Source organism: Calliphora vicina, chromosome 4, assembly GCF_958450345.1.
Source record: "Calliphora vicina chromosome 4, idCalVici1.1, whole genome shotgun sequence".
Classification (NCBI taxonomy): domain Eukaryota; kingdom Metazoa; phylum Arthropoda; class Insecta; order Diptera; family Calliphoridae; genus Calliphora; species Calliphora vicina.
This window is the reverse complement of record NC_088783.1, coordinates 114,598,451-114,622,622: the sequence shown is the minus strand read 5'-3', so window position 1 is coordinate 114,622,622 and position 24,172 is coordinate 114,598,451. Positions and strand designations below refer to the sequence as shown.

The window sequence follows — 24,172 nt, the reverse complement described above, 5'->3', positions numbered from 1 at the left end:
CCTTTAATTATAATCCTTTCCTTGTTGTGGAAAAAATCTTTAAAAATTGCCACAACATTAAAACCCTATTTTTAGCCGCAAAATGTCTTTTAAAATCGCTAGAATTGTCGAAGAAAACGCTAAATAATCAACACTGCATAGAGTGTACCGTTACTTTTGGCATTTTTGTAAACATTGACTGAACTACATGAAAAAAAGTAGGAAAAATAAATTCCAAGCCATAATTAATTGATATTTAACAAATTTCTCGTTTTAATTATACGTAAAACACCATGAAAAAATCCAAATCTGTTGGCGATAGACTTAAAGTAATAAAATTGCAAAGCAATTTAAATAAACAGAATATTCCGGAGAAGCCACAAGATGATGGTGGCACTAATTTCGAAGAATATCCCAAATTGAGAAAACCCAAGCCTGCTACATTACTAAAAATAAAAGCGCATCAAAGAAAATCAGATTCCGTAGCAATGGTAAGTCTAGATATGTTTCCATACTATATTTTTTATCAAATATATTTTTGAAGCCACACGCTAAAGCCGATGCTGGTGGAAATGAAGACGATAAAAATCTACAAGTGCCTTTGCGTCAAGAATTTCTAAATAAAAAAGAACAAATAGAAAAGGCTACTTCCAATTTCTTGAAAAAATATGAAATGCGTAAAAGCCAGGGTAGACTATTGGATGATGATATTTTTAGTCAGGAATCGGATGAGGCTCAGCCCTTAACTTTGCACAACGAACTTGATTTAAAATTTAATGAACTTGATCTAACAGAACAAGCAACTAATAAGAATATAATGAAGGTAACTAAAGATTCCGCTAAATCTTTAAACTATCTCGAACAACATTTGGTAAATATGCTATATACTAAGGTGCAGGCTCATGCTAATGGATTTTTTGCCTCAAATTTACCTCTTTGGTATAAGAAAACATTCGATAAAGATCTACCTAGTGGCTGGTTAGAATTGTTAGAAAGATCGCATAAATTTTACATCGAAGAAGTACAAAATAAAATTGTTCTCTACACCAAAGAGATCAATAATGAAGATACTATCGATTTAAATAGCTCCGGAGATCATGCTAATACTACAATGAAGAAAACTAATTCACAAGAAATTCATCCGGAAAAATCAATCGATCGTACTAATATAAATACAGAATCATCGGTTGGTTTTGTGCGTTACAAACATTTGCAAAAATCTATACACAAATATGCTGCTCAAAACGCTGGTCGTGATATGCCATATGCTAGTAAAAGCAATGAGAACTTTATAAAACCTATTGATAGGTTGAATAAGGCAGCAGTAATAAATAAAAAATATAGTTTTGTTAAAAAATAATATACATAAATACATACCTATATGTATGTATTTATAAAAATTTATTTTATCATAAACTTTTTTTAATAAATATTAAATGAAATATTGAAAATTAAGGCCGAATTTTATAAATTATTTTACTTTCATCACAGACATAAATCATGACAAAAAAACGTGTGTTATTCTCCTAACCTGTTTGGTATTAAAAATAAGTAAAATCGGTAAGGTGGAACCAAAGTTATGAATCAATATGAAAGACAACCAAAAAACTTTATATTTTTCAAACAGTTTTTGGTATTTTTATAAATATGTTACAATAAATACATACCATGAAATTCAATACGTAATTCTTACAATAAAGGGAGAAACTAAGTGAAAATTGTAAGAATAGGTCCATGATTTCAAATTTCTTTTCGGAATAGGACTCTATGGTATAAATCTGTTACAGATATCGTCAGGTTTGAATTAGACATAAATAATATATATATATTCAAATGGACGTACTGAATTTTATGCAGCTGGATATCGTTCCAAATAATCCTCATATTCATATATAAAAATCTCTGCACTGCTATTGAGTCAGAAAAATATTCGTTTGTTTTTGTTTCATTATCTGTTCACTCTTTTATATATCTGATCTCTCTCCATGTTTAAGCAACTTGGCAGCACTTGTCACATATTTGACATTTGTGTTTTAATTTACCAAAAAAAGGTAAACAATAGTTTGGCAAAGAAATTATATGCATAAATTTGAAAAAACCAAAAAATGTTAAAAAATTGCTTTTTACCGGTAAATTATAATAAACCAGTCTCACAAACATGTGGAGAAATTATCTGCGAAAATCTGCAAGAATTTATAATCAATTGTAAATTGTGTAAAATCAAGATATTCGAGTTTGAAGAATTTGTACAGCACTTTAAGAATGTCCATTTGGATGCTAGTAATGACAACAAACAAGAGAAGAAGCCTGCAGAAAATCGTGAAGAACATGAAAACATTGAAAATTTTGAACATGTTATAAAGTTGGAAATCACCGAAGCAGCGGATCACAAAAAGGATGAACGATTGGAAAACGAAAATGAGGAGATTACAGGAAATAATGAAGAATTCTTATGGGATGTGGACAATAATACATATTCGGATGAGGACAAAGATTATGAAGGCAATTCAGAGGATGACGAAGGCCAGGAGGATGATGAAGAACAAAGTAAAAGTATAATGAGAAAGGTAGCTTAACTTAAATTACATTTACTACATAAGGATTTGTTATAATATATCAAACAACATTTTAACTTTAGCCCCGAAAACCCAAAGAGTTTTCATGTGAAATTTGTAATAAAAAGTATGCGGACTCCAGGCGTTTGCAATTACATGTGAAAATAGTACATTTACGTGAGAAACCTTACAAATGTTCTATGTGTGATCAGTCGTTTGCTGAAGAACGTTCCCTAAAAAATCACGTTGGCCATAAGCACACCGGTTATGAGTGCCCAGAATGTCATAAGAACTTTACCACAAATCGCAATCTCAAACGTCACATGTTAATACATTTAGATAAAAAGGAATTTGTATGCAGTGAGGATAATTGCGGCAAAGCTTTTGCCACCAAGGGTCAACTGAAAGATCATCAACGTTATCACAATAGCGAAATGTTTATATGTGAAGAATGTGGCTACAAGTGTCGCCAGCGAGAATCACTAATTGTACATAAACGCCATCACACGGGTGAGAAACCATTTGGCTGTAAACTTTGTGAGCGTCGGTTTGGTTCGAAACCTTTACTCAATGAACACATGGCTACACACGAAACGGAACGTAAACATGTTTGTGAAGTGTGTGGTAAAAGTTTTAACCGGCCCAAGGCTCTGTACCATCACAAACATTTGCATTTGGGTGTAAAGAAATTTGTTTGTAAAATCTGTGGCCAGGCTTATGCTCAAGCGGCCGGTCTATCGGCCCACATGCGAAAACATAGAGAAGATGGAGCCTCTTTTACCACCGAAGCTCCCTTACCACCTAATAACGCTAATATAGTAAATGTATTTTATCCTTTTTAATTAATTTGCAATAAATTTGATAAAAAAAAAAACTTATAAGATACTCTTGCCATAATTAATTTATACAATATATAATTTTGTATATACAATTTAAATTTAAGGAAAGCGAATTGTTCTAAATACCTAATAATTGTGATTTTGGTTAATCCACGCTTTGGAAATATAAATCGTTAATTTTCCTTGCGAATTATATATAATTTTTCTCAATGTGTAAACTTTACTTTCTATTGTATGAAATTTTTACAATTTTTGAATTGGACCAACTTGGATTGAATTGGAACCCAGCGTTTATTCGGTCTTTTATCACTTGACAACACCGACGAAGGGGATTGTAATTTTTACAAAAACTTGGCTTCACTTTTGCGAATTGTAAACAAATAACATCAAACAATAACAACACCTTGTAAATAAAAACTTTCCATACAAACAAAATGTTGAAAAATTGTTTTTTACCGGTAAATTATAATAAATCCGTCTCATACACATGTGCAGAAATTATTTGCGAAAACGTACAGGATTTTATAATTAATTGTAAATTGTGTAAAATTAAGATATTCGAGTTTGAAGAATTCATACAGCATTTTAAGAATGTTCATTTGGAAATAAAAGATGAAAGCAGAACAAGTAAGCCGGCAACATCTAAATGGGAACTGGAAGAAGAAGGAAATGAACGAATAATAAAGTTAGAAATTACAAAAAATGTGCACCAAAACGCTACAGAATCGAATGCAGATTATCCAACACATACAAAAGATGTTGAAGAATGTATATGGAGTATGGATAATAGTGTGGACTCTGATGAGGACTATGATTTTGAAGCAAATTCTGAAGATGATGGATTGCACGAAGGCGTAGAAGTACAAGGTAAAAGTTTACTGACAAAGGTATTTTTCTTAAATTACTCCCAAGTTAATATTTTATTAATGTGCTAATCGGATATTTACATATTCTAGACCAGAAAACCTAAGGAATATAGCTGTGAAATATGTAGTAAAAAATATGCCGATTCCAGGCGTTTAAAAGTGCACGTAGCACTGGTACATTTACGTGAAAAACCTTTCAAGTGTTCTCAATGTGATGAGACCTGTGCTGAAGAACGCTATCTAAAAAATCACATTCGCTGCCACCACACCGGATTCGAATGTCCAGAGTGTCATAAAAGATTTAAAACAAATCCCAGTCTAAAACGTCATTTGTTAATACATGTAAAAAAAAAAGATTTTATTTGTAATGAGAAAAATTGTGGCAAAGATTTTCCTACCCAGGGGAGGTTGCGAGAGCATCAACGTTATCACAATAGCGAAATGTTTATATGTGAAGAATGTGGGTACAAGTGTCGGAAACGGGAATCATTAGTTGTACATAAACGTCATCATACGGGAGAGAAACCATTTGGCTGTAAACTTTGTGAACGTCGATTTGGTTCGAAAGAGTTACTAAACGAACACATGGCCAGTCATGAAACTGTGCGTAAGCATATTTGTGATGTTTGTGGTAAAAGTTTTAATAGGCCCAAGGCACTATATCATCACAAACACTTGCATTTGGGTGTAAAGAAATTTGTTTGTAAAATATGTGGCCAGGCATATGCACAAGCAGCTGGTCTATCGGCCCACATGCGTAAACATAGAGAAAACGTTAACTCATTTACGGTCAATACTACCCCCTAGACTAATAATACTTATTGAAAGGATTCTCCACTGAGTTCATTTAAAATTATTTTTTGTATATTTAAAAAAAGAGAATATAAAGTTATTTTTTTATTTTAAAAGTAAATTTTTAATTTGGCTCAAGTTCATCTATATGTATATATAAAAATGAAATGGTCCATGTATGTAATGGCATCACGTGAGAACGGCTGCAGCGATTTGACTGATTTTTTTTATTCGATTCGAATAAAGGAGATGGTTTGTAAAGAAAAAAAATCAAAAATTCCGGGTAAAACTCGGAAATATTTTTTGAGACCAGTCAACTGTAATAAAAAAAGCTCCCTAAAGTATGCAGTACAAATTTAGATATTTTATTTGCAATTAAGCCAAATTTGCTATTAACCCAAATTCATATACATATATTTATGTTTTATAGTAAAATTTTGTAATTTATACAAAATTTTACTTATTTGTGTGTATTCTTCCTTATTATTTTTTAGTTTTATTTCAATTCTTTTATTATTTGCAATGAAATATTTTAAAGAAAAACATATTGAATTCAGTATTATTCATTTGTATTATTAAGCTTTATTTCTCTGAGTGTATTCCACAAAACTTGGTACCACTTTTACAAATTGTAAACAAACTGCATATTAACAGTATGATTACAATTGTAACCACTGTCGACAAGCGACTGTCGTCAAAACACATTTTTGACGTATAACTAAAAACAAATTAAAATGTTAATTTTTGACTTTAAATCTGGAAAATATGAGAAAAATAAATGGATATCCTGAGAGAGCAGCAAAAATAAAAGAAAATCTAATTAGGCAGCGATGTCACCAAGTTTTTGCTTTCCATACTAAATACATGTAAACTCATTGTCGACAGTGGTTGTGGTCCCAATTGTAATGATTTTGTAATAACACCAGGATAAATAATTAATGAGAAAATGTTAAAGAATTGTTTTTTACCCGTACAATACAACTATTTACAGAGTAAAATTTGTGGAGAAATTATTTGCCAAAGTGAAACATCTTTTAGCATAAATTGTAACTTTTGCAAATTAAAAATCTTCGAGTTTAGTGAGTTTGTGCAACATTTTCGTACCACCCACTGGTCGGAAATTAAGCCGGCGGATATTTCTAACAAACCTGATGTGAATGAGGAAACATTTCCAACACAACGAAATCTAATAGATGAAAATCTAATAAAACCAGAGATATACGAGGAAAACAAACTTTTGTATCAACAATACCCTTTGCACGAACCTGATGAGGACCATGACGAAAATAATCAACACGAATGGTCTGCGGATTTGGAAGAGAACCAAAGTGATAAGAGTATCATTTCAAGCAATGTCGATGACGAAACAAGTGATATGCTGGAAACAATAGGAATATTAAAAAAGGTGAGAAATTACATAATTTTATTTAGTATATATATAATTGGATATGGTGCATTATTGCAGAAATTAGCATCTAACAAGCCAAAGGAACGATCTTTTAAATGTAATTTGTGTACACGTTCATTTAGCATTCAATCCAACTATGAAACTCATATACTGACGCATGAACGATTGGAATTCCAATGCGATAAATGTAGCAGATCCTTTGCTGACGAGAGTCTACTTTTTGATCATCAACATATGCATAACGGATACTCCTGTGATATTTGCAATAAGGTTTATGCAAAAAAGGATTCATTACGCTTTCACAAAGAAATACATATCCAAACGAAAAACTTCGTATGTCAGTATAAAAACTGTAATAAAGCCTTTGCTAGCCAGAGACGACTGAACCAGCACACGCGCTTAACACATTTACTCACATGTAACTTTGTTTGTGAAGTATGTGGCTCACGGCAGTGGGATAAAAAAGCATTAATTAATCACAAGCGGTCACATACAGGGGAAAAGCCATTTAATTGTATTATATGTGATCGACGTTTTATGACCAAATCCTTGCTATTAGAACATAAAGCTTGCCATGAAACGGAACGTAAGCATGTATGTGAGGTGTGCGGTAAAAGTTTTAATCGCCCGAAAGCACTGTATCATCATAAGCATTTACATTTGAGCGTAAAGAAATTTGTTTGCAAATTGTGTGGTGCTGCATATGCTCAGGGCGCCGGTTTATCCGCTCATATGCGTAAACATAAGGAGAATAAGATTATAGCTGATAAACAAATCATCAAATAAACTAATTGAAACAAATTTAAATATTATTAAGGATTTTCATTAATTTGTTTGGTTCGGCAAAAAATCTCAGACTTTTGAAAGACTCACGAATAGCCACTGATGATATAAAAATATCATAATTATATTTATTAATACATATTTTTTTATTGTGGCTGGGGAGCCTTAATCCAAAATGATAATTTCTTTTTGTTATATCATTTTTTTTTTTGGATTTATTAATTTAAAAATAATTATAAGAATCTCAGGTATTAGTTACTTGTAATATTGTTATTTTGGCCATAAGGCTTGATATTACATAAATGAATAAATAAAAAAAAAACAACATGGCCTTGACCTCGATGCAGAACTCCAATATTAAAAAAATTGTATATTTTTAACTGTTACAACAACAACACATTCAAATTAAATGTTTTTATCTGTAAATTACGAATTTAATTTTTTATTACACATTTCCCAATATCCCACATTGCAATTAGTTTGTTCGGAATGGTAGCTCTGTGTGTATTTAGTAATAAAACTTGGCCGCACTGTAACTGATGTAAACAAAACATTGTCAATATTTGATTATTGTTTTGATTTATCGACAGCAAAATGTTAAAATCTTGTTTTCTACCAACCTTGTACACAAATTTTACCAATAAAACTTGTGGCGAAATTGTTTGCCAAACCGAAACAACTTTTACCATAATATGTAAAATATGTGATATTAAAATATTTGATTATAATGAATTTATCAAACATTTTCGCACTACACATTGGCCAGAAATTTGTAAAGATAAAACTGGAAGCAAACAGTCATCAAAAAATAATCCCACCTATGATGTAGATAGTTTGGAAAAAATCATAAAAACAGAAAATGAAACGGATGTAGACGAAATCAAAACCGAGTTTAATGTTGAGCAGCTGGCAATTGTTAATAATAAATCAAATGAAGAGTTGATGTGCAATGACAGTGAGAAGGAGGACGCAGTTTGTAGTATGGAATTTGATAACCAGGACAGTGATTCAGAGGAGATGTCAAAACCCTTGGTGATATTAAAAAAGGTATGTAATGAGTCTTTTAAGCTTAAACAAACAAATTAAAAATTGTCCGGTTTATGTTAAGGCAACTACCAAAAACGAAACCTCCAAAGAAAAACGTTTTGAATGTGCCCAATGCAAACGAAAGTTTACCACAAAATTCTATTTACGCTTTCATATACGGCAACAACATGAACCAAAGAATTTCCAATGTGATAAATGTGACAAATCATTTGTGGAGAAACGTTATCTAACACAGCACCAGCGCTCGCACATCGGCTACACTTGCCAAATTTGCCACAAAGTCTTTGATAAATATGAAGCTCTGCGTTATCATGCCGAAAGTCACATAGAATCAAAAAATTTCATCTGTGATTACGAAACATGCGGCAAAGCTTTTCCCAGCAAACGTCGCCTAAGCGCTCACAAGCGCAGTCACTTTGTGCGCTTATCACATTTACTCACAGCTAACTATGTTTGTGAAGTATGTGGCTCAGGGCAGAGGGATAAAAATGCATTAATTAGTCACAAACGCTCACACACAGGGGAAAAGCCATTTGCATGCACCATATGTGATCGACGTTTTATGACCAAATCATTGTTATTAGAACATAAAGCTTGTCATGAAACGGAACGTAAGCATGTATGTGAGGTGTGCGGTAAAAGTTTTAATCGCCCGAAAGCACTTTATCATCATAAGCATTTACATTTGGGCGTAAAGAAATTTGTTTGTAAATTGTGTGGTGCTGCATATGCTCAGGGCGCCGGTTTATCCGCTCATATGCGTAAACATAAGGAGAATAAGATTATAACTGATAAACAAATTTAAAACCAAATTAACTAATTGACACAAACTACCTACGAGACGATTGGTCGGTCAGTGATCAATTATGCTGTTCCAGTGTGGTCACCTTCGCTGAATGAAATTCAAAGCTGCCAAAATGCTGCCTTAAGGATTGTCACAGGCTGCATGCTAATTGTCTTGGAACCCTATGTACACGAGGAAACGAAGGTTCTTCCAGTAAAGGAACACGGCGCCATGGTTTCGAAACAGTTCCTCCTGGGATGTCATAGATTCAACATCACACACCTAGAGCCCCCTCGAAGACACGTGTATACTGGCATAAAAGGTCAGAATTGGAATAAAATAAATGAATTGAACAATTTCATGGCCTTGACCTAGATGCAGAACCCCAATATTAAAAAAATTATATATTTTTACCTGTTGCAACAACAACACATTCAAATTAAATGTTTTGTGTAAATTACGATTTAAATTTTTTATTACACATCTATCCCACATTGTAATTAGTTGGTTGCTAATGGTAGCTCTGTTTGTATTTAGTAATAAAACTTGGCCGCACTGTGACTGATGTAAACAAAACTTTGTCAATGTTTGTTTATTGTTTTGATTTATAGTCAGGAAAATGTTAAAAACTTGTTTTCTACCAACCTCGTACACAAATTTTACTAATAAAACTTGTGGCGAAATTGTTTGCCAAACCGAAACAACTTTTACCATAATATGTAAAATATGTGATATTAAAATATTTGATTATAATGAATTTATCAAACATTTTCGCACTACACATTGGCCAGAAATTTGTAAAGATAAAACTGGAAGCAAACAGTCAACAAAAAATAATCCCACCTATGATGTAGATAATTTGGAAAAAATCATAAAAACAGAACATGAAACGGATGTAGACGAAATCAAAACCGAGTTTAATGTTGAGCAGCTGGCAATTGTTAATAATAAATCAAATGAAGAGTTGATGTGCAATGACAGTGAGAAGGAGGACACAGTTAGTGGTATGGAATTTGATAACCAGGACAGTGATTCAGAGGAGATGTCAAAACCCTTGGTGATATTAAAAAAGGTATGTAAATAAATAAATGAGTCTTTAAAACTAAACAAACAAATTAAACATGGTCCTGTTTATGTTAAGGCAACTGCCAAAAACGAAAACTCCAAAGAAAAACGTTTTGAATGTGCCCAATGCAAACGAAAGTTTACGACAAAATTCTATTTACGATTTCATATACGGCAACAACATGAACCAAAGAATTTCCAATGTGATAAATGTAACAAATCGTTTGTGGAGAAGCGTTATCTAACACTGCACCAGCGCTCGCACATCGGCTACACTTGCCAAATTTGCCATAAAGTCTTTGATAAATATGAAGCTCTGCGTTATCATGGCGAAAGTCACATAGAATCCAGAAATTTCATCTGTGATTACGAAACATGTGGCAAAGCTTTTCCCAACAATCGTCGCCTAAGCGCTCACAAGCGCAGTCACTTTGCCCAGCCTTCGTTTGTTTGCGAGATATGTGGTTCGCGACAACGCAGCAAAGAGTTTTTAATTGTACACATACGCACGCATACGGGTGAAAAGCCCTATGCTTGTAATCAATGTGATCGACGTTTTGCCTCAAAACATTTCCTACAAGATCATCAGGCCGTACATGCTACGGAACGTTCACATGTGTGCACGGTTTGTGGCAAGGCCTTTGCCAGCAGTAAATCGCTCTATCATCATCGTCATCTGCACTCGGACATTAAGAAATACGTATGTAAAATTTGTAATAGTGCGTATTCACAGGCGGCCGGACTGTCAGCTCATATGCGTAAACATAAACAGGATAGTGGTCTATTGGATACTGAAGAGACAATGGTTGGTGAGAGTAATACATTTTCTTAATGTTGTAATAAAATTTGTATAAACTAAGTAAATATTTATTACTAAATTTGCCTTTTATTGTAACTTGGTTATACTATTTGGTTACAATTACATGCATAACTATTGCGGTTAAACCAAGGCAAACCAGGATCATCAGACAGATTGACAAAAATTAAATTGTAACTAGTCAGATAAAGGGTGATGTTGTTACATTTAAAGAGCCCACAGACAGTAATTGACAATACAATGGAAACTTTGATAAAAAGTAAAACCACATTCAATAAATGTATTTTTGTTAAAAATGAATGCAAGAAAATTTGTCTCAGAAATGTAAAAGTTTCCATTGCTTTGCCAATGCTTTTGAAAATTGCGGAATACAGTTCCCATTGTTATAGTCACCCTATGTATATTAAATTTTATTAGAAAAACACGAGTTAATTAAATAAATGATTGGCTTTTTGTTTACATTATACATATTTATTTAATAATTTAGATAACATTTTACAACAAACTACAATATTTATGCGTTATAATATATCCGAGTACAAGTACGAGCATACATATTTGGCTGAAATGCTTAATTTTCAATTGAAGCCAGGCAAACAAATTAGATTTCAGCAAAATAATCGAATTTGCCTAAAGTTTTGGAAAAGAAAATCCAAATTTTTGTACCCAACTCAATTGAAAATCAGACAAAAGTTAAGTTTACATACTCCCTGTCTTACTACCTACCACCTTAAGCCCAAACACGTATGGTATAATCCCAGCTGCCGGTGGACAATGCAGTACCATCAGGTGATACTTGCACACAAGAAACCTTATTCTCATGACCATACAGTAAACAAATACGTTCCGATTTTAAAGTATCCCACAAATTAACGGTATAATCATTGTAACCGGCAAATAGTAAACGTCCGCTGACGGAGAAATCCACTGAATTGACGCCAAAAATTATGCTCTCTTTGGAGAAAACCGCTACCTCACGATCAGCCCTCATGTCAAACAGACGGCAACTGCTATCGTCCGAACCAGTGGCAATGGCATCACCGCTGGGATGAAATTTAACACTATTCACATCCGACTGATGACCCTCAAAGGATTGCACAACTTGACCCGAACGCATGTCCCATATGAAGGCCATACGATCACAACTGCCCGAAACAAATGTGTTGCCCGTTTCGTTGGGTGCCAAATCGATAGCCATAACATCACCCGAGTGACCATGGAAACTTTGTAGCAGTTGACCCGATTCGACATCCCACAATGCACAAGTAGAATCACCACTGCCCGTTAATATCTGCTGATCAGAATTGGGATAAATACAACAGGACATGTAGGAGGTATGTGTTCCCACCGTACGTTTCTTGGCCGCCATTTCCTCATCTGAGGTAATGGGATATACAGTAACCTTGTTATCCAAGCCACCACAGGCCACATAATTGCCAGATGGTGCATAAGCACAGGCCATTATCCAGGTAGTGGGCATGGTAACAGCATGCTCCTTATTGGTGGTAAAAGCGTCCCATATAATTAATCTACCATCCTGGGATGAAGAGATTATATGACGTTTGTCTGGACTCCAATCTGTGCAGAGCACTTTAGCCTGATGACCCTTAAGCACCTTTCGAGGCTTAATATTTACATAGGAAATTGGTTCTAGACGTTCGGCTATGGACGACAGACTAACATCATTAAGCTTTTGTCGCTCTTCTTCCAATTTGGCCTTTAAATTTTCCGCCTCTTTCATTAAACTTGCCATTTTATCGCTGGCATTTGTATGTAACTGCATTTCTGTCATTCTTTTTTATTTTACTATGTATATATTTTCATTAACACCAACCGTTTTTATGGATGAAAATTTTTACTTTATAATAATCAATAATTGCAAAGAAAACACTGGGAGAGAAAATCACCAAGGTGTAGTATACCAACAAAAGAATTTTGTGTACATATTACCAGAAAAGTAATGCCATTTGTTGTGAAAAACCACAACTTGGCAGCACTTTGTGGTAAAAGCGTTAAGTATAAAGACCGTTATTTTGTTGTTTGTAAACAAAACAAATAGTGAGAACAAAAATGAAGTAACTGTCAAATAAGGGGTATTGTTATGAACAAAGCTATTTTTATACTCTTCACCATGAACGGCAAGGGTATATAAGTTTGTCATTCCGTTTGTAATTGCTCATTTTTTTTATTTGTGACCCCATAAAGTATTTATGTTATATGAATCGTTATATATAGCGGAGTCGATATAGTCATGTCCGTCTGTTTTTTAAGATCATTAAAATCATTATAGTCCGACCAATCTCCAACAAGCCGAAACTTTAAAATTTAAATCGATGGATTTTGGTGTCTTTTAAAAAATATAATTTATTTTTGTCTTTTTAAAAAAATATATTTTATATTAGTGAATAGTCGTCAAAAGTTAAAATAAATGCGATTTCAGAAAAAGTACCTATTTAGTTTTACAAAAAACAAAGTTTATATAAAATCGCTTATTTTAAATATTTCATAACATATTTACATTTCAATTTACTTATATTTTAAAAAAATATTGATCACAAGTTGCATAAGAAAAGAATATACATACATTTAATAACTAAACATTTTTAATACACTCCAAATCAGTCAGTGTTTGTACCAGTTCATATTCATCAAAGTTTTGCTCCAAAGCGAGTTCACCTTCTTCAATCGTCCATTGCGTTACACTATCATCTTTAACATAATCATCACTATCACAATCTTCCTCATTGTTGCTATCCTCCACTACATGTTGTTTATCTATCACCAGTTCATATGTAGATTCATCTTTAAAATTGTGTTTCTTCCGTTGATGTGTATTTAGCACCGTTTCAGTACTAAAACCTAAATCACAGTTTTCACAACGATATTTACGTCTATTTTCATGTAATTTCATATGATTATTTAAAGTCTTTTTGCATTTAAACGTTAACGTACATTCCGGACAGTGAAAGATACGTTCCTCCGAATGAACTGGTTGATGATCGCGTAATTGATAGAAATTAGAAAAAGTCTTGTCGCAGTGTTCACATTTGAAGGGACGATGCAGACTGTGATGTTTCTTAATGTGCTGGATTAGAGAACCCGAGCTAACAAAGCCCATGCCACAGTGATTACACAGATAAGGACGTTCTCCCTTATGGCGATATTCATGCAAACGCAATTCCACCTTGGTGAAAAACTTTTTGGGGCAGGTGGAACAGGAGAAATTCTTTTGATTGGAATGCCTTAGGAGATGACTGCGTAAGTTGTATTTCTCCTTAAAGGCAAACCCACATATGCCACAAACATATTTACGTTCTTCATTGGGGTTGACTTGATAGCGCGTCAGGGGATTCAGCTTACTTCTACCAATGACATAGTTTTTTAGCATACCAGTAACGAAGCGCGGTTTCTTACGTTGAGGAGAACTTTTGATAGAATCTAAAGGTCCCGCAACGTCCTATTAAAAGGTTTGAAAGGTAAATTAGTTTAAGTTAATTTAAGAAAATTATATGTTTATGTGCCTACCTCAGTTTCAGGAGAATCTTTTGTTTTATTAGTTACATTTAGTTCTTGGTCTACTTCTACCAACGTCTTAGTCACCTTGTTAGTTATTGCTAAATTTTCCTCAAATTGTCTAGATTCTTCTGCTTGCAACTGGTTTTTTTCATTGTTTTCATCTTGTTTTCTAATTATTGTTTCAACACTTCTGGTTTCGACTTCACTGTATTCTTTGGTATTTTCATAATGGTCTTTGGTTATGTGGCTTAAGAGTTCATTGAATGTTGCATAGATTTCTTCACACACCGAACAGTGGTAGACGAGGAATTGTTTTTCCGTTATGTATATTTCAGCACAACGTCCGTCATATTTATCTCCTGGCAGCAGTGGGAAATTTAACATTTCTTTGTTTATGCTGGTTTTGTGAAATTCTTTTTTTTCAATTAATATAATGTAAATTAGTTCAAAGCGAAAGTACTGTGCCGAAATAATAAAATATAAATAATAAACTGTAAAAAGTCGAATTTGTGCTTTTGTTTATGTATGTAAAAAAAATACCACTTACTTTCGTAGTGCTGCCAGATTAGGTTTGACATATACGCTTGCTGAAGATCACACTCATACAATACTAGGGTTTTATATAGTTAAAACAAAAAGTCGACTTTGCGACTCTGTTAATTATGAAATGTTCGACATTTTGAACATTTGGTATATTATAGACAATATGGATATCTAATGATAGATATTTCAAAGACTTTTGCCGAGGTGTATTTAACAATGTGACAGCACTTATTTTTTATATATGGAGTTTGACATAATGGCGTTCCGGCGAATATTTTTTTATATATGTAGTTTGACATTATCGCGTGCAAGTTCTGTAATCAGCTGTGCTCCCGATGGCACCTTATTAAATGCACCTTGACTTTTGCAATGACGTACATATATAACACTTAGTAAATTCGACCTACAATGGTCAAAATCAGAAAAAATATTTTTTAACTCGAATTTTTTTTTTCGCTAGTTATCAAAAACAATTAAAAAAAAGAATTAAATTTAAAAATTAAAAAAAAAATGTTTACCTAATAATATTTAAAATTTTTATTTTGAAGTATAATTTGGTGAAGGGTATATTAGATTCGGCACAGTCGAATATAGCTCTGTTACTAGTTTTTGTTTCGTTTTATTTAGTCTTAGTATACTTTTGTAATTAAATATCTGTTTTAACAATGTAAAAGGCGACTTTAATCGACTATTCGACACAAAAACTCCATTGTTCGACTCCGATTCTGTTTCAACGGCATTTGTTTTCTTTTTATTCAACAGTTGGCAACACTAAACCCACAATCTATCTGTATTTGTTTCATTCCGTTCCGTTCCATTTGCAGCTATTAACAACTTTTTTATTCACATTCGGCGAGACAATTTTTTCTTACGTGTCTTGTATCAAACAAAATGGTGCGGCAAATATTTAAGCCTTTAGCCATGAATTTTTGTCTACTCTTATTGTTCCTCAACCTAAACTGGGTAACTCCCGAGCTGATCAACAAAAATGTCGATCGCATTTTGGACTTGTCCAGCCAGTTGGCCAAAGAGTCGCTAAAAATCACCGCCACCGATGATGCCGGCAAACAATTTAGCAAGTATTCATTAGTCATTCCCCAAGAATTAGCCGACTCCGTGTCCTACATCTCCGTCAAAGATGCTAAGAAAAAGGATTTGAGTGTACGCAAAGAGACTAAGGATGATTTGGTATATTTCAATGTTGAATTGGCCAATGCCGCTAGCAGCCAAGATTTATTGGTGGAATTGGTTTATAGTCAAGTTATTAAGCCATATCCTGAGGAGATTAAACAATCAGAAAAGCAATTGGTTAAGTACAATGGTCTTTTGTATTTCTATACACCATACAAGACTGCCGAACAAAAAACTCAGGTCGTTTTAAGTTCCTCGAACGTGATTACATACAATCAAACAAAACCCTACAATTTAGCCGGTAGTAAAATTAAGTACGGACCCTACGAAAATATTGCAGGTGAGTTAAGTATAATATAACTATAATAGTAAAAGGAAATTAATTGAAATGATGAGGATAAAGTGGGCGTAATTGTATTTTATTTTTGTTATTATTTTACTAGGTGATCAATGTAGTGATTTTTTCTGGTGAAAAGCTCATGTCAGAATCAAATGCAAAACAAACTATCTACAAAAATAGCAATGATGAATACTTAGGAAATAAACAAAATCTTAATTAGGAAATGTGTTTGTCTGTATGTTTAAAGAAATTGTTGAACATTTAGATGAAAAAATTTTTAGTGAAAACTTTTTTGGTTGAAAATAAAATGTTAGGCGAAATTTAAAATTAAAAATAAAATTTATATTTTTGATGAAAAATAATGTTTGCGAAAAAATATTTTTCCCGATTTTGACCCATTATTGGTGTTAAATACGCTATCTATAACGATCCAGAATGAAAAATGTTGAAAATACAAACGGAATGACAAACTTGTTTTGCATTTTAGGTGGCGATATACCAAATTTGGTATAATTATGAAGCAAAGTTCTAATTCGACAAGGGGGTTACTCCCTAATTCGATTCGAAAGGAAATTGTTTCGAATTACAATGTATTTAGTACACAATTTCGAACATTTCCGTTTTCGGATTGAATTACGCAGTAAGCCCCCATGATTTTTTATTTAAAATTTATATAAATATATGGTTTAAAATCGAATACTTTATTTAAACTACTTTTAAGAAGAGTTACGTTTTGAAAAATTAAAATACTTTCATTCTTTCAGCTCTCACCAAGGAAGATCTTTACATACATTACGAAAATCAAAATCCCTTCATGACTGTCAATCGTTTGGAACGTACCATACAAATTTCGCACTGGGGTAACATTGCCGTCGAAGAGGACATACAATTAACACACTCCGGCGCCAAATTGAAAGGCTCATTCTCTCGCTATGAATTCCAAAAAGATGGTCGTTCCGGCCAGGCAGCCATAAAATCCTATAAAACCATGTTGCCCTCATCGGCATTTGGTGTCTACTACAGAGACAGCAATGGCAACATCTCCACTTCGAATATGAATGTATTGCGTGAATATGTCGATGTTGAGTTGAGACCACGTTTCCCATTGTTTGGTGGCTGGAAAACTCAATACACCCTAGGCTATAATATTCCTTCGTTTGAGTATCTGTTCAATAATGGTGGTGATTATGTGCTTAAAATGCGCCTAATCGATCACATTTACGATGACATGATTATCGATGAGGCTGTTGTGAACATTATTTTACCCGAAGGTTGTACAAATATCAAACTAAAGACCCCCTATAACGTGCAAAGAAAAGGTGATGGTTTGACCTACACGTATTTGGACACTTTTGGCCGTCCCACAATTACCTTCACCAAAAAGAATTTGGTGGAAAATCATATTTCCAACTTTGAGTTGCGTTATAACTTTTCGAAAATTTTGCTTTTACAAGAGCCCTTATTAATTATAACTTTTGTTTTTATCATATTTATTTTAACGATTATTTTCAAACGTTTAGATTTCTCCATATCCACACATTCGCATAAAGATTAAGAAGGCATTAAATGTGTAATAAGATAATATATTTTCCTTTTTTTTAAAAAAAAAAAATACATACTAATAAAACAGTTAAAACCTCTTAATGACAAAATAATTTGTCCATAATGGATAAATTTAAGGTAATTTAAAGATTTACTAGAGGTTTAATTTAAAATTTTTAACTAAATAGAAAATGTTTCTTTTAATTTTAGCAATTCTTTAAGAATTTAATATTCTAAAAAGGTAGTATTTTATTACCTTTTCAATAATATTGTTATATGTTTTTATACCCTACACCACCATAGTGGGGAGGGTATTATGCGTTTGTGCAGATGTTTGTAACGCCCAAAAATATTGGTCTAACACCCACCTTAAAGTATACCGATCGACTTAGAATCACTTTCTGAGTCGATTAAACGATGTCCGTCCGTCCGTCCGTCCGTCTGGTTGGCTGGCTGGCTGGCTGGCTGGCTGGCTGGCTGGCTGGCTGGCTGGCTGTCCATGTAAACCTTGTGCGCAGAGTACAGGTCGCAATTTTGAAGATATTTCGATCAAATTTGGTACATATTACTTTTTCGGCCCAAGGACCAAGCCTATTGAAACTGGCTGAAATCGGTCCATTATTTCACCTAGCCCCCATACAAATATCCCCTCGAAATTGGACTTTATCGGTCATAAATGTTTAATTTATCTATGTATCTACACAGATTTCGCTCCAAATAAGTTTTATATATACAGAATTCATGTCACCAAATTTTCTTACGATCGGTCCATAATTAGTCATAGCTCCCATATAGACCCGCTTCCGAAAATCACTTTAACGTGCATAAATCACTTAAAAATGTTGGTATACACACAAAATTCAACATAAATAACTTTCATATAGACATAAATCACACGACCTAATTTTATGTTGATCGGTCCATAATTGATCATAGCTCCCATATAAGGCCCCTTCGAAAAATCACTCAAAAATATAAATTATTGAAATTTTAAAAGAAAAATATTTTTACTCATTTACTTGGTGTTGGGTATTATATGGTCGGGCTTGACCGACCATACTTTCTTACTTGTTTTAAGTTATTTTTGTTTACAGCCTTTACAAAATAACTAATAATTATAAAAAATTATGAATTTCAAAAAGGTAGTATTTTTACTACTATTTTTAAAAATGTTGCTAAATTTGTATTTTGATGCTATTATGTCCATTTTTATATGCAATGTATTTAACCTGTCTTTTAGACATGCAAGTAACAGTTCAAGTAACTGAACACATTTATACGTTTACACTAACACAATCACTATGCATGTGTAAATTTACACAATTGTGTTAGTGCAAAAGTATGAATGTGTTGAGTACGCTAGGTAAAAAAAATTAGAAATGTACTATTTTGTTTTGAAAGTTATTTTTATTGACTACTTTTACGGAATAACCAAAAACTATGAACAAATTTAAGAATATTAGTATTTTGTATTTGAAGTTATTTTTGTTAAAAAAAAACAATTGTTAAAGGATTTTTTCTTTGGGTTTCCGAAATTTAATTTCAATCGACTGGTTATTTTTAAATCGATATTGTTAAATATACATATATCAATATTTCCATGAAAATGAGTTTTTGTTGGCAAAATATTCAACAAATAGGCCCACTTCTGTGACATAAATTTATAAGATACATTTTTTTTTACAAATTTATTGAAATTTTTGTAAAAACAATTATAAATTTGATTAAATTATTTATTTGAAAATCATACTTCCAACAATTAACACAAACATTTCGTTCAGTGTACTTTTGAAATTTAACAAAACTTGGCATCACTTTGCATTTAGCAAACGTCAAATCGATATAAAAAAAAACCGAATGCATGTTGTGTGGCAAAAAACACGCCAACAATAATAGACCGTGTTCTTTACGATAATTGTGAATAAAATTCGCTACAAAAATGCATCCAGATCTGACCGAAAGAATTCTACAACATTTGGAAAATGTCGATAAAGTAGATACTTTGGATTTGGTGGATGTCTTTGGTGTGGATCACCAAAAGATAGTGGGTGCTTTGAAATCCATACAAGCGCATGGTGAGTTGGTCAATGCGGAGACAACGTCACGCAAATCCTTAGAAGTAACTGAAGAGGGTCAATCGATGGTGGCCAATGGCAGTCATGAGGCTGTTCTCTATAATGCCGTACCCACTGAAGGCATCTTACAGGCTGAACTAATGAAAAGTGGCCCCAACGCCAAGGTGGGCTTTAGCAAGGCCATGTCGCAAGGTTGGATAATGGTAGATAAAACTGTGAATCCACCCTTGGTAAAGCGCAAGGTGGACAAAATCGAGGACTCGGTACAACAGAATCTGGTAGCCATTGTCAATGGAAAAACCGATTTAGCTGCCAACTTGGTGACGGAATACAAGAAACGTAAATTGTTGCAGGAAATCACCACCAAAAGCTTCATTTTATCCAAGGGACCCGAATTTGCTACAACTCTTACAAAATTGGAAACTGATTTGACGGTTGATATGCTGGCTTCTGGTTTATGGAAAGACTTGAAATTCAAGTCCTACAATTTTGATGCTTTGGGTGCTCCTCCCACCAGAGGACATTTGCATCCTTTGCTTAAAGTACGCACTGAATTTAGACAAATCTTCTTGGAAATGGGTTTCTCAGAAATGCCCACCAACAACTATGTGGAGTCGTCCTTCTGGAACTTTGATGCTTTATTCCAGCCCCAACAGCATCCGGCACGTGATGCTCACGACACCTTCTTCATTAACAATCCCGCAAAGAGTTATAAATTTCCCCAAGACTATTTGCAACGTGTAAAAGAAGTACATTCCAATGGTGGTTATGGTTCTCAGGGCTATGGCTATGACTGGAAATTGGAGGAGGCCCAAAAGAATCTATTGCGTACACACACCACCGCAGTGAGTGCCCGCATGCTGTACAAGTTGGCCAATCAACCAGAAGGCTTTAAGCCCGCCAAATATTTCAGTATCGACAAAGTCTTCCGCAATGAAACTTTGGATGCTACCCATTTGGCTGAATTCCATCAAGTGGAGGGTGTTATTGCTGATGTGGGTCTAACACTGGGCGATTTGATTGGCACACTCTATGAATTCTTCCGTAAATTGGGCATCACTCAGTTGGAATTTAAGCCAGCCTATAATCCCTACACCGAACCCAGTATGGAGATATTCTGTTTCCATCCCGGTCTAGACAAATGGATTGAGGTGGGCAATTCGGGTGTATTCCGCCCAGAAATGTTGTTACCCATGGGTTTGCCCGAAAACGTCAATGTTATAGCCTGGGGTTTGTCTTTGGAAAGACCCACGATGATTAAATATGGCATTAATAATATAAGAGATCTGGTGGGACCGAAAGTTGATTTGAAAATGGTGGAAGAGGGTCCGATTTGTCGTTTGGAAAAAGCTTAAAAATAGTGTGCTTAAAAAACTAATAGATATTTATTAAATTAAAATGTGTGCGAATAAGTCAAACTTAAATTTGTGTTTTGATTTTAGTTTTTCCTTTTTTCTATTAAATAAAAATATTAAATAATAAAAAACTGAATTGTTTTTATAATTTAAGAATCTTTTTTTTAAAGAAATTTTAAAATTCATAAAAAAGTGAAAATTATCAAATATGTAATTTTTTATATACAATTTTAAAATTAAACAAGTAATAGAGCATTCGGCCGTGTGGAATCTTATATACTCTTCGCAAAAGTATACATTAAGATAAAAATTTAAAAAATTGTTAAAAAAAATCAAAATCGGAAAAAATATTTTTCATTTATTTATTAATTTATGTAATATCATCGTCTAACAAAAATATTATTCGATTTTCAAATATGTAATACAAATGCTATTTTTTTATTTACATTTTTTAAATAAATTCAAATTCGGGTAAGTATTTATAAATACAAATAAGGCAAACAATAAATGCGAAGAAAATATAACAAATAAATTAGATTTACAGAAAAACATCAACAAATAATAAATAAATATTTTGAACACTACTGTGTAATCCTGAAATGTATTTTATCAAAATTAAACCGTTACAAATTTACCACCAAACGTCATTTAAATTAAAATACAACCCTGTTCGCAAATAAATTATGTTATCATGCTACAGTGAATGTCAACTGACAAATTGGCAAATAGTACAACAACAACATAACTGTTCATTGTTTTTTTTTAATTTAATGCGTCATTGAGTTTTGTTTTTTATCAAGAGAAATTTTTTATATTATTTTCGTTTTATATTTTTAATTATAACAAAAAAAAACTTGGCAAAAATTAAATGTTACTACAAAAAACTGGCCATTAGGAAACTCGAAAAACACAACATTATAAATTGATTGTGCAATATAAAGATTTCGACATTTTTGCAACAATAACAAAAGGGTATTCCATGGATCTTAATGCAACAACAACAACAATTGTAAACAGTAATCAAGAAAATAATCAATTATTGTTAGATGCAATTAAAAATAAATTTGCTGCACAGACGGCCAATGAGGCAGCTGCCTTTAGTCCGCCTAAATTTAATATACCACTATTAAAAATTCCGGGAGGCGAAAATACAAATGTTTTTAAAAATAATACAATAACAAGCCAAACCAGCAATAATACTCCAGCTGCTACACAGCTAAATAATTTTTTGTTAAAACAACTGCAAGAAAAACATACCAATAATGGCGAGGCCAAGGAACACACAGGATTTGTATTGCCACAATTGCAAATGGCTGGCAACAATAAAGCTTCTATGAAATTTGAGTTACCTGTATTAAAACAGCCGGCAACAGCAATACCAGGCCAACACAAAGATACCAAAATAAGCAGTTTAACCACAGCTATAAACAAATTACAAGTACAAGACAGTGCAACTGAAAATAACATAACAAACATACCCCACACACCAACCATTGATCTAACAACTGCTCTAGCCTGTAAACTGCTAACACATCAAGGCACACCGCCCACCAGAGATTTTATAAAATCCTCAAAAATTAAGGATAATGAAATAGACTTTGTTATACCCTTCATAGACTGTGATCGTTTGGATAAGTCGCGGAAACACGCCTTACTTTTGCCCATCTCCAATGAATATTGTGTCACTGACATTTCAAAACTATTGCTGCAACACTCATTTGTAGAACCCTCCGCTATAGGACGTTTCCTGAGTATAGATGATGATAATAAGTATTCGCCTCCATTGCCTTTAAAGTGTTTAAGTAAAGAATATCGCCAACAAAGGGTTAAACACCAGATTGTACCATTTCGCTTTGAAACCATGTCACCAGATGACATTGTATTGGAAGCTCTAAATAAGTATCAAAGGCGCCACTATAATTGAAACTTAAAGGGTTTTTTTAAATTGAGCTTGACATGATTTTTGGGCAATGTTTGTTTTTGCCACAAAATTAAGAAAATTAACCTGTTTTTTTAGATGTCTTCTGTGTGAGCAAGAGATCTCGAACAAAATTTAGTTTTTTAAGTTAAATTAATAAATAAAAAAAAAATTCTAAAAAAGAAAACAATAATGGTGATTTTTCTCTAAAAAAAAGTATAAAAGCATAATAAAAATGGAGGGGATGTTCTTAAAAAAAACTGATAAAAGTATTTTTTTTTTTTGAAAATTATTTTTCAAATTTTCCAGAAATTCTTAAAAATTATTTGTTTTATTAAAAATTTACTTTTTTTGTAAAAAGTAATTCTTAAAAAAGTCATCAGCAAAAAGTACTTTTTATGAAAAGTACCTTTTCATAAAAAACACCTTCTAAGAATAAATTCTCTTGAATTTTCTTTGAAAAGTTTCTGTTTCATTACTTTTCCTGTCCCCCACAACTGCAAATAAACCATATTTTGTTTACTATATCCTTTTTATTGAAAATTGTTTTTTTTTACCGTTTTCTAATCTCTGATATAAACTTGATTAATTGTTCTTGTTTTTTATTTCTATTTTAATAGAATTTTAATATATATATTTACAACTAACTAAACTTGATAGGTAAAATACATATAATTAAAATAATTATTTGAAAAAAAAAATACATAATAATATTACGCTTAAAACTACAGTATGTGGTATGTATGTCTATTTTTAGTTTTGTTTTTTTTTTGCAATAAGGAGTTGTTTTTTTCAATAATTGTCAGTTCTTTTAATA

General features: G+C 32.8%; 8 protein-coding genes across 8 annotated transcripts; 6 read left to right on the top strand and 2 right to left on the bottom strand.

The window, feature by feature from the left end:
• The first annotated feature begins 170 nt into the window (after window positions 1–170).
• On the top strand, window positions 171–1,392 carry LOC135956578 (uncharacterized). Its single transcript, XM_065507113.1, has 2 exons — window positions 171–470; window positions 524–1,392. Exons 1-2 carry the CDS (start codon window positions 273–275, stop codon window positions 1,337–1,339), a joined length of 1,014 nt encoding a protein of 337 aa, XP_065363185.1. The 5' UTR covers window positions 171–272; the 3' UTR covers window positions 1,340–1,392.
• Window positions 1,393–2,028: 636 nt separating this feature from the next.
• LOC135956575 (zinc finger protein OZF-like) lies at window positions 2,029–3,414 on the top strand. Its single transcript, XM_065507109.1, has 2 exons — window positions 2,029–2,546; window positions 2,618–3,414. Exons 1-2 carry the CDS (start codon window positions 2,085–2,087, stop codon window positions 3,374–3,376), a joined length of 1,221 nt encoding a protein of 406 aa, XP_065363181.1. The 5' UTR covers window positions 2,029–2,084; the 3' UTR covers window positions 3,377–3,414.
• Window positions 3,415–3,807: 393 nt separating this feature from the next.
• On the top strand, window positions 3,808–10,996 carry LOC135958705 (zinc finger protein 62-like). The gene is made up of 8 exons (XM_065509597.1): window positions 3,808–3,831; window positions 3,928–4,260; window positions 4,330–5,028; window positions 7,463–7,470; window positions 7,813–8,269; window positions 8,331–9,069; window positions 9,665–10,125; window positions 10,195–10,996. Exons 1-8 carry the CDS (start codon window positions 3,808–3,810, stop codon window positions 10,948–10,950), a joined length of 3,477 nt encoding a protein of 1,158 aa, XP_065365669.1. The 3' UTR covers window positions 10,951–10,996.
• LOC135956576 (zinc finger protein OZF-like) lies at window positions 5,958–7,240 on the top strand. The gene is made up of 2 exons (XM_065507110.1): window positions 5,958–6,436; window positions 6,497–7,240. Exons 1-2 carry the CDS (start codon window positions 5,978–5,980, stop codon window positions 7,223–7,225), a joined length of 1,188 nt encoding a protein of 395 aa, XP_065363182.1. The 5' UTR covers window positions 5,958–5,977; the 3' UTR covers window positions 7,226–7,240.
• Window positions 10,997–11,384: 388 nt separating the features above from the next.
• On the bottom strand, window positions 11,385–12,753 carry Gbeta5 (guanine nucleotide-binding protein subunit beta-5). Its single transcript, XM_065506634.1, has one exon. It carries the CDS (start codon window positions 12,725–12,727, stop codon window positions 11,666–11,668), a length of 1,062 nt encoding a protein of 353 aa, XP_065362706.1. The 5' UTR covers window positions 12,728–12,753; the 3' UTR covers window positions 11,385–11,665.
• Window positions 12,754–13,298: 545 nt separating this feature from the next.
• Window positions 13,299–14,884, bottom strand: LOC135958265 (zinc finger protein 845-like). The gene is made up of 2 exons (XM_065509161.1): window positions 14,461–14,884; window positions 13,299–14,392 (listed from the first exon to the last, which is right to left on the bottom strand). The coding sequence occupies exons 1-2, from the start codon at window positions 14,833–14,835 to the stop codon at window positions 13,529–13,531; spliced, it is 1,239 nt and encodes a 412-aa protein (XP_065365233.1). The 5' UTR covers window positions 14,836–14,884; the 3' UTR covers window positions 13,299–13,528.
• A 986-nt stretch (window positions 14,885–15,870) lies between these two features.
• On the top strand, window positions 15,871–18,199 carry LOC135956222 (dolichyl-diphosphooligosaccharide--protein glycosyltransferase subunit 1). The gene is made up of 2 exons (XM_065506633.1): window positions 15,871–16,465; window positions 17,230–18,199. Exons 1-2 carry the CDS (start codon window positions 15,886–15,888, stop codon window positions 18,018–18,020), a joined length of 1,371 nt encoding a protein of 456 aa, XP_065362705.1. The 5' UTR covers window positions 15,871–15,885; the 3' UTR covers window positions 18,021–18,199.
• A 1,651-nt stretch (window positions 18,200–19,850) lies between these two features.
• On the top strand, window positions 19,851–21,568 carry alpha-PheRS (phenylalanine--tRNA ligase alpha subunit). The gene has a single exon (XM_065507330.1). It carries the CDS (start codon window positions 19,947–19,949, stop codon window positions 21,435–21,437), a length of 1,491 nt encoding a protein of 496 aa, XP_065363402.1. The 5' UTR covers window positions 19,851–19,946; the 3' UTR covers window positions 21,438–21,568.
• Window positions 21,569–24,172: the final 2,604 nt, after the last annotated feature.

Excerpts from the sequence above, each read along its gene's own strand:
- LOC135956578 (XM_065507113.1), top strand. The coding sequence starts at position 273 with ATGAAAAAATCCAAATCTGTTGGCGATAGACTTAAAGTAATAAAATTG. Across the intron at positions 471-523 it reads AATCAGATTCCGTAGCAATG|CCACACGCTAAAGCCGATGC; the intron begins GTAAGTCTAGAT and ends ATATTTTTGAAG.
- LOC135956575 (XM_065507109.1), top strand. The coding sequence starts at position 2,085 with ATGTTAAAAAATTGCTTTTTACCGGTAAATTATAATAAACCAGTCTCA. Across the intron at positions 2,547-2,617 it reads GTAAAAGTATAATGAGAAAG|CCCCGAAAACCCAAAGAGTT; the intron begins GTAGCTTAACTT and ends TTTTAACTTTAG.
- LOC135958705 (XM_065509597.1), top strand. The coding sequence starts at position 3,808 with ATGTTGAAAAATTGTTTTTTACCG. Across the intron at positions 8,270-8,330 it reads CCTTGGTGATATTAAAAAAG|GCAACTACCAAAAACGAAAC; the intron begins GTATGTAATGAG and ends GTTTATGTTAAG. Across the intron at positions 10,126-10,194 it reads CCTTGGTGATATTAAAAAAG|GCAACTGCCAAAAACGAAAA; the intron begins GTATGTAAATAA and ends GTTTATGTTAAG.
- LOC135956576 (XM_065507110.1), top strand. The coding sequence starts at position 5,978 with ATGTTAAAGAATTGTTTTTTACCCGTACAATACAACTATTTACAGAGT. Across the intron at positions 6,437-6,496 it reads CAATAGGAATATTAAAAAAG|AAATTAGCATCTAACAAGCC; the intron begins GTGAGAAATTAC and ends GCATTATTGCAG.
- Gbeta5 (XM_065506634.1), bottom strand. The coding sequence starts at position 12,727 with ATGACAGAAATGCAGTTACATACAAATGCCAGCGATAAAATGGCAAGT.
- LOC135958265 (XM_065509161.1), bottom strand. The coding sequence starts at position 14,835 with ATGTTAAATTTCCCACTGCTGCCAGGAGATAAATATGACGGACGTTGT. Across the intron at positions 14,393-14,460 it reads AAGATTCTCCTGAAACTGAG|GACGTTGCGGGACCTTTAGA; the intron begins GTAGGCACATAA and ends ACCTTTTAATAG.
- LOC135956222 (XM_065506633.1), top strand. The coding sequence starts at position 15,886 with ATGGTGCGGCAAATATTTAAGCCTTTAGCCATGAATTTTTGTCTACTC. Across the intron at positions 16,466-17,229 it reads ACCCTACGAAAATATTGCAG|CTCTCACCAAGGAAGATCTT; the intron begins GTGAGTTAAGTA and ends TCATTCTTTCAG.
- alpha-PheRS (XM_065507330.1), top strand. The coding sequence starts at position 19,947 with ATGCATCCAGATCTGACCGAAAGAATTCTACAACATTTGGAAAATGTC.